This window comes from Lucilia cuprina, chromosome 2 (genome assembly GCF_022045245.1).
Source record: "Lucilia cuprina isolate Lc7/37 chromosome 2, ASM2204524v1, whole genome shotgun sequence".
Classification (NCBI taxonomy): Eukaryota; Metazoa; Arthropoda; class Insecta; order Diptera; family Calliphoridae; genus Lucilia; species Lucilia cuprina.
This window is the reverse complement of record NC_060950.1, coordinates 7563938-7573402: the sequence shown is the minus strand read 5'-3', so window position 1 is coordinate 7573402 and position 9465 is coordinate 7563938. Positions and strand designations below refer to the sequence as shown.

General features: G+C 31.0%; 1 protein-coding gene across 1 annotated transcript; it reads left to right on the top strand.

Annotated features, from left to right (window-relative positions):
- The first annotated feature begins 202 nt into the window (after positions 1–202).
- LOC124419934 (putative leucine-rich repeat-containing protein DDB_G0290503) lies at positions 203–8674 on the top strand. The gene is made up of 3 exons (XM_046951044.1): positions 203–349; positions 3531–7113; positions 8331–8674. Exons 2-3 carry the CDS (start codon positions 3681–3683, stop codon positions 8672–8674), a joined length of 3777 nt encoding a protein of 1258 aa, XP_046807000.1. The 5' UTR covers positions 203–349; positions 3531–3680.
- The last annotated feature ends 791 nt before the right edge of the window (positions 8675–9465 follow it).

Here is a 9465-nt window from a genome sequence, read left to right as displayed (position 1 = left end):
AAAAATTTTTGCCAACAGATCTGGTTATAATTAAGACGATCACCATAATATTTACATTGATTTGGGGCTTAAACTTTAAACATATTTCTTCTTATTGGTCTTAAAAAACGCCGTTGTAGTGTCTTTGTTTTCTTGACAATTTTGTATAATTTTTTTTCTTTTTGTATAAATATTTTTTTTTTAAATGAGCATAAAAACGCTAAAATTCCAAACATGCGGTTTAGTTCCTCAAAGTAAATTCAACTAGTCAGACAAAAACCTGATACCAAAGTGGCTGCACGTTGTGTGTTGAGTTTGAACAAGAAATAAAAATTGTATATGAAAAAGATTAAAACAACAACAGAAAAAAGTAAAAATTATATTAAATACAACAATTTTGTATACAAAGAAAAAAAAAATATATTGAATAAAGTAAATTTATTTAAAACGAGTAGAAAAAAAATTTGTTAAAACCTAAAAGCGATTAAATGTTAAAACGACAAGATTTACAAATACGGAAGAACGGTTGAAAAATTGAAAAGTTTATTGAAAATTAAAAAAAAAACAAATACTATAATTAAAACATAATTTAAATGAAATTGAAAAGTTTAAAGTGTAAAAAGAAATTTTTAAATATTTTTTAATATAAATATACAATTTAAAAAATTATTAAAATAAAAAAAATTTGTTAAAATTAAGAAAAAAAACAGAACCAAAAAAACTGGTATATTTTAAAATAATTATAAATCAATTTTAATATTTAAAACAAAAAAGCGTTAAAATTAAATAAAAATATTTAAAGTTTAAAATTTCAAAAATATTGAAAATAGAAAAAATCGTGTTATTAAAAAAAAATTTCATAAAAATTTGACCTTTAACTGGTGCATAGTTGGATCAATTGCAAAAAAAAACGTGATAAATATACAACAATAAATCAAATTTTATCTATTAAAAAAATAATTTAATTAAAAAAAATTGATTTTTTATTCACTTTTAATTTTTTTCATTTATTACAAAAAAAAAAAAAAAAATCATAAATTCAATAAAAGTTCAGAATATACTTTTAATGACGCATGCCGACAACATGTTTAATCCATATTCTTTGTCACATCTAGAAATTAAGATATCGTGTCCTAAAGTTTTGATAAAATGAAATTCTTGTGCTTTTTTGAGACGTTATAACTGCTCGAAGACAAGTTTTTAATAAAATGTTGAAAGTCCATTCTATCTGCTTTAAAATAAAGGCTTATTTCTTTATTATAGCTGGGATTTGAGATATCGTGTCTTGAAGTTTTTAAAAAATTTAATTCTTGTCCTTTTTTGAAACGTTATAACAGTTTAAAGACAACTTTTTCTTATATAATATTGAAAGTCCTTTCTATCAGCTTTAAAATAAAGGCTTAACATCAATTATAACACAATGCAACAAAATTTGTAACCCAATTTCTTTATAACATCTAGAGTTTGAGATATCGTGCCCTGAAGTTTTAATAAAATGAAAATCATCAATGAAATCCATTTTATCAGCTTAAAAATAAAGGCCTAACATCGTTAATAACAAAATGCCGACAAAAATTTTAACCCAATTTCTCCATCATATCTAGAATCTGATGAAATTCGAGGCCTTTTTCGACACGTTATAACCGCTCGAAGAAAACTTTTTCATAACATGTTAAAAATCCATTATATAAGCTTTAAAATAACAAAATGCCGACAAAAATGTTAATGTTAACCCAATTTCTTCATCACATTTAGAATTTGAGATATTGTGTCCAGAAGTTTTAAGAAAATGCCATTCTTGCCCTTTTTGAAACGTTATAAGAGCTGGAAGACAAATTTTTCATAAAATGTTAAAATTTTTAATCTAATTTCTATATCACATGTAGAATTTGAGATATCGTGTCCTGAAGTTTTAACAAAATGCAATTCGTGGCTCTTTTCGAAACGTTATAACATTTTGAAGACAATTTTTTCATAAAATGTTAAAAGTCCATTCTATCAGTTTTAAAATAAAGGCTTAAGCCTGATATGACTTTTTTTTTTGTCCAGATATCGCTCAAAAAGGGGCAATAATAACAAAATGGTAAAATCTGTGGCAAAATTAGAGTTCAGCGCTACTCAATCCTTAATCTTTCAATAGGTCTCAGAGTTTTTAACTCTTTTCGAATTTTGTCGCCTGTGTAATTCAGTATCTGAGTTATTGATTATAATCCCAACAATAATCCAACAAAGTACTTCCAAAAGAATAAGCATTAAGTAAATTTGTTACTCTCTGTGGAAGTGATGTTTATTGGCTTCCAAAGAAGCGAAAAGAATCCAATTTTTGTTTATACATTTAAGGTATATTAAGGTATATTTAAGGTCTATTTCAGTTCTTCCATGGAATAAATTCTATTCCTTTTTCGCTTCTGTAGAAGTTATTTTTTACTTGGAATGTAATAACATGTCTTATAGTTGAAGCTGATTTGTTTTCGAATTGATTTAGTTTTTAAATTTAAAAGGAGGGTTAATACTATACACACTTCAAATCGGGCCTATAGTGCTCTCCTTTACCAGTGCCTCGGAATGGGGCCACACCTTTAACCTGTCGGTTCTATTCAAATTGATTGAATATAAGTAGAATGAGATCTACTTTGTGGCTTTTTAATGTCTAATATTAAATAATCAATAATATACCATTTATAATCAGAACTAGAGGATTACATGTCAAATTTTGAACCCGATATCTGCCGAAGTTATGAACTATTGTTACTTCGTTCTTTTACTTTAAAAGCTTTTTGAACGCAGAGAAATATAAAATGTTCTGTTTAGTATGTACAGGGGAGCATAATAACAAATTTTGGAAATTATTTTAACATTATAAAACGTTTGGCCCGATCAGGATAAAATATCAAATTATATATAAATAATTAAAATCAATGTTAAAAATACACTCCACAACACCTCCAGGGGCAATGAGAGCTCAAAGTAAAACCTCCTTGATATGTACATTTTTAAATGGTTATCATATCTTTGTTTTCTATCCGATTTGAAAGATTTTTATATTTTCTGAAAGAGTTTAGATAAATTATGAAAATAGGTATCTTCACAATTTGGAAATGCAAAATAACAATCCTTGATCCACTGTAGCTCAGAGATTTCTTGATTCTGTTTAAGCTAATATCTAATAGGACAAATAGGAGTATAACTACTCTACTCTTAGGGCCAAGACATCGGTATGAAAAATTGGGTCGTTTGACATGAAATTATAATATTCCAAAAACTTTAAAACAAGTCCGTCCATCCAGTTTAAATCATGTAAAAAGAAAGCTAAAATGTTGCAAAAATAGTATCTATTGTTTAGGTTCGTTTTGGTATTAAAATCAGGCAATATTTATAAAATCTGACCAACTGACATTTAACGCAAGTTTTTTTCCACAATAAAAATTAATGTTAATTGATGACAAATTAAACAAAATTGCAAAAATTAATAAAAATAGCAAAAAATCTAAACCTTATTTATAAACAAATCAAATATAAATTAAATTATTATTTTTATTTAATATTAACAGATTTTACGGAAAAATATCAACAAATTTAAATCAATTAAATAAAAATTGAAACGGCGCCGAATTAAAAAAAAAAACATTTGTCAACATTGTGTTATAGAAAAACTTGGTGACATTAATATTCAAAAAAAATATTAAAACAAATATTAAAAAATGAATTGGTTTCTGCTGCTTTTAATTCTAAAACTTTTTACCAATATTTGGGCTGCACCCATAGATCTATTAGAAGTCAAGGATGACATTCAAGTGGAACAAAATATTTCAAATGGTTTCATTAATAACAATTTAAATGGCACCATCGATCAAGCAAATACTTTGCTTAAAACAGCAGAAGATGAACTCAATAGCTCCTCTTTACAACTAACTGAAAATCTCAATGAAAATACTCCGAAAATCTCCACAGATTTGCACAATTTTACAGCTGAAGAAGAAAATGTTGTGGAATCAAATTTTGAAAAAGAGACAACCGAAAAGATTTCTGAAGTAACAACCACAACAGAGGTGAATGGAGATGAAATTGGTGCAATGTCAAACTCTGTTACGATTATACCTCATGAGGAAATTGAACATGAGGAGATTTCCCTAACCACTGAAAGTCCATTAGAGATTTCAAGAGATGTTGGAGATTCTGTTAATTTCAGCAGTGAGCCTGTACTGCCAGCAAATGCTGAACCAAGAAATAATGCAGATATTATATTAACGGAACCAGCTGTAACTGAATTTGTTTCCAACGATGTGAAAACCTCAACAGAAGTGGGAACAATTAAGGATGTTATTGGCACTCCAGCAAATGAAGAAAGTTTAATCGAGTCCATGGAGATACTCGAAAATAAAACCGATGAAAGTACAGAAAAGATTTCAACAACTTTAAATGAATTTGAAACAGAAAAAGTTTCTAGCAATAGCCAAGATAATTTGGAACACACTACTCAAGCATCTAATCCTGAAGCAACTACTACTCCAAATACTCCGACAATTGTGGAAATTTTAAATGAAAATGTCGAACAAATTTATAATCTATCCGAAAAATTAGTTGAAAGCTCGGTCAGTAATCAGGATTCAACAACCGTTAATGATTTAGAAGAAACTTTTACTCCCACAACTGAAGAAATTTCTGCTACATCCATTGAAAACAATAATAATGTTAACAAACAATCTGCAATGGAGGTGACAACACATCATTACCCAGAAGTAAGTTCCACTGAAACTCCCGCCTTAAAAGAGACTGTAGATTCATTCATAAATCAAGTAACAAATATTGGTAGTAGTATAGGAAAAGAAGCTGAAGAATTAAGATTTGATGCTTCAATGATACATGCAGCAACGGAGAATTTCATTAATCCTGAATCACCTGTCGTTATGCAAGAAAATATGACGGAATCTCAGAAACCTTTAGTTGCCGAATACGAAGATAACTCCGAAAAGGCGCCAACTTTTAAAGAAGCAGTTGATTCGTTTATTGAAGAAGTTGTAGAAATTGGTAGCAAGTTAGGCTTAATTCCAGAGGAAAAACCGGTTAAGGAAATTCCCACAACAACCGAGCCTTTAAGCGAGCTTATAAATATAGCAACTACTCCTGCCCCCGAAATGAAAGAAACAGCCGAAAGTAATGATTCCTCCACTGATTCACCTGTGCTCGAAATGGAAGGTAAAACTGAAGAAATTATTATTAATGCAACTACTCCTTCTTTGGAAATTTTAGCTGAAAATCAGAATAACAATTCAGATTTAGTTCAAAATTCCGAAAATTCCAACTTTGGACGATCTGCTGAGACATTAATCGAAGCAGCTTCCGAAATTGGTAATAACTTTAGTAAAACATTCTCTAATTTATTTACTACAAATGAAAATGAACCAGAAACCAATAAACTCAATGAAAGTTTAATGGGAAAAACTAGTTCAGCGGAGCAAAGCAATTCGGAAAATTCCGAAATTTCGAGTACCCAAGTTCCAATTGTAACTTTTCAAGGAGATTTCCCAAAATACTCTATTATAAATCATGAAAACATTGAAGTGCCATCCACAACTCCTGCTGAAGAAAGTACAGAAACCATAGACGAACATCATGAAAATAAAGAAGATATTCCAAAAGATAGTGAAAACATCACCCAGAAAGCTTTACAACAAACTCCAGAAGATATTAAACCTAAGGAGGAAGAACAATTTGGCAAACATGAAAGTTTATCTTATCCTGCTGAAGAAATTACAAAAACTTCGGAAGATCTAAGTGAAAATAAGGAAGATATGAAACAAGAAAATGAAAACTTCACCAAACAAATTGTACCACAAACTCCAGAGGATATTAAACCCACGGAAGAGGAACAATCTGCCAAATATGCTGAATATATACCAGTAGCGGTAATAACGATACCAGAAGATGAAGGAGATTCTACAAAACAAAACGAACATTCTGAACCACAGATATTATTTGGTGAAACCAACGAAACAAGGTCGGAACCAGAACCGCAAGCATCACAAGGTGAGGAATCAATAGATAAAAATGAACAACTAGAGAAAATGAACAGTGAACAACCCACTCAAACGAATGAGGAAAACGAAAGTGAAAAAGCAAGCGAAAATATGAATCAAGATGTCATTCACAAAACTGAAGAATACACCTCCTTAGCTCCAACATCACAAGAAACTACCACAACCAATTCTCCCGTCGTTATCGTAGAAGAAACTACACATGCCTTAAATAAATTTGAAAATACTTTAAAAACTTTAATTGAACAAGAAAAACTCAAACATGAAGAGAGACATGCAACCGCTCTGGAAACCAATCAACAAGAAACTACCACATTAGCGCCTACCACAAAATCATCCATTGCTCATCAGGAAGAACCCACCATTACCACTACCACAACACAGTCGCTGGAAGAAACCACCATGTTGCCTAAAAAGTTTGAAGAAGAGTTACAAATGGCTGTTAAGGCTTTAGAGGAAACTACACACCATCATTTTGAAGAGTTCCAAAGTAATCTTAAAGAAGCTTTCAAAAAGTTCACCGTTTGGGGAGCTGAACATGAGAGACCCGAAACGACCACCAGCGCTACCACAACAATATTCAAGACTGAACTTAATGAGGCTACAACAACAGAAACAGAAACTACACAACAATCCCTATCCGAACAGCCTACGACAATGATGCCAGAGGTAGACAACAACCAAGACAAAACTGATGTTGTGTTAGAGGAAACTTTAAAAACTGAAGAACCTCATCGTATTGGTGTCATCAATCAAAATTTTGTAGACAAATTTGCTGATAATTATGTAGAATCTCCTGTGGCAACCAACAAAGAAACGCAAATGGTTAAGGAGCAATCTAGTCAGTTATCGGAAATGCAGGAAAGTGTGATTGAAATGGAACAAACTACTAAAACTCATATGGATTTGACTACCATGTTACCAGTTGAAGACGAAATTAAGAGTGTTCCACAAGAGCAGGAGGATGTTAAAACAGCTGAGAGTTTCATGGAGGTTACTAGCATTAATAACGATGATGATTTAAAAGAAGTTTTGACTCCCATTGCTGAAAATATTGTTAAAGAAAGTAATGCCGAAAGTGTGGAGACTACAACAGAATGTAAGTATTTTTGATGAAACTTACAAATATTTTATTTACAACTGAACTAGAATAGAACTAGAACTGAACTAGAACTGAACTAGAACTGAACTAGAACTGAACTAGAACTGAACTAGAACTGAACTAGAACTGAACTAGAACTGAACTAGAACTGAACTAGAACTGAACTAGAACTGAACTAGAACTGAACTAGAACTGAACTAGAACTGAACTAGAACTGAACTAGAACTGAACTAGAACTGAACTAGAACTGAACTAGAACTGAACTAGAACTGAACTAGAACTGAACTAGAACTGAACTAGAACTGAACTAGAACTGAACTAGAACTGAACTAGAACTGAACTAGAACTGAACTAGAACTGAACTAGAACTGAACTAGAACTGAACTAGAACTGAACTAGAACTGAACTAGAACTGAACTAGAACTGAACTAGAACTGAACTAGAACTGAACTAGAACTGAACTAGAACTGAACTAGAACTGAACTAGAACTGAACTAGAACTGAACTAGAACTGAACTAGAACTGAACTAGAACTGAACTAGAACTGAACTAGAACTGAACTAGAACTGAACTAGAACTGAACTAGAACTGAACTAGAACTGAACTAGAACTGAACTAGAACTGAACTAGAACTGAACTAGAACTGAACTAGAACTGAACTAGAACTGAACTAGAACTGAACTAGAACTGAACTAGAACTGAACTAGAACTAGAACTGAACTAGAACTGAACTAGAACTGAACTAGAACTGAACTAGAACTGAACTAGAACTGAACTAGAACTGAACTAGAACTGAACTAGAACTGAACTAGAACTGAACTAGAACTGAACTAGAACTGAACTAGAACTGAACTAGAACTGAACTAGAACTGAACTAGAACTGAACTAGAACTGAACTAGAACTGAACTAGAACTGAAATAGAACTGAACTAGAACTGAACTAGAACTGAACTAGAACTGAACTAGAACTGAACTAGAACTGAACTAGAACTAAACTAGAACTGAACTAGAACTGAAGTATAACTTAACTAAAATTGAACTAGAACTGAACTAGAATTAAGCTAAAAACTTATAGTATGTACTTCCTAAATACGCTTCAGACATTAAAGCAGATATATTTCGAATCGTTAAAAATTTAAATCAAAACCAAGGAAAACTATATTCCACCAAATAACAATCAAAAATAATTAAATATTTCTTTTACTTTGCAACAGACATTGCAGAAACTAGTGCTACACCCCTACTGGCCCGAGTTACTTTGCAAAAAGACTTCAATAGTGTTTCGCTCGTTCCGGATAATGAACAAAACACAGTTGTGCCTATACAAGAGCCTACAGCATTACAACCAGATTCAGAACAAATAAAAGAAATCCACACAGAAACAACCCAAAATACAGAAGCACTGGAGGAAGCTACTACACTGCCAACGTTTGAAACCTCCGTAAAAGAAATGGTTACATTTATTGAACACAACGACACCACAACTGTCAAACAAGAACAGGAAACGAGGAAGAAGACTCAGTCACCACAATTCAAACACAGACACAGGAACCGTTAACACAGGCTTCATTTATGGAAGAGCAACAGCAACAATTGGAATCAACAACCGAACATCATGCACAAACTCAGACAGCTGATGCAAGTGGGCAAACAGCCACCACCACTACAGTTAAAATTGAAGATGATGACACTTACAAACAAGAGACAACGGAAACGGATATACACTCAACTACTGTAGTGGAAGAAGATGAAATGGCGACAACTACTGCTGAACCAACAGCGGCGCCTGTAGAGCCAGAAGCGCGTTCTCTTTCCCTACCACCACCAAAATTGGAATATTTACAAAATGAAGATGGTGTCGAAGTATTTTATGGTTATTCAATAGTTAAACATAATTAATTTTAATAATTAATTCGCCTTTAATTAAATTAATTTATTGATTTCTACTAGTTTCAGGCAGTTGTGTTAAGTGTTCTCTCTAGTGTTAAATTTAAGTTTTCTTCTTCTATTTAGTTTGTATTAGTATTTCTTATGTGTTCTTTAAATTCTTTTGCAAATTTATGCCATAAAATTTAAATAATTATTTTTTATACTATTGGTTAAAAACTGAATATATTTTTATTAAGTTTTCATAATTTTTCTTTATAAATTAAACTAAGAATGTATAAAAAACAAACCAACACAAAAATAATAACAATAAAAAATAATGTACAATATTTAAAAAGAATAATATTAAACAAAAAACATTATTAAATTAATATGTAAAAATAGAACTGTAAAAAACCAGTTTAAATATAATTAAAACACAAAAAAATATATTTAAATATTTTTTGCTAAAGAATTTTTCAT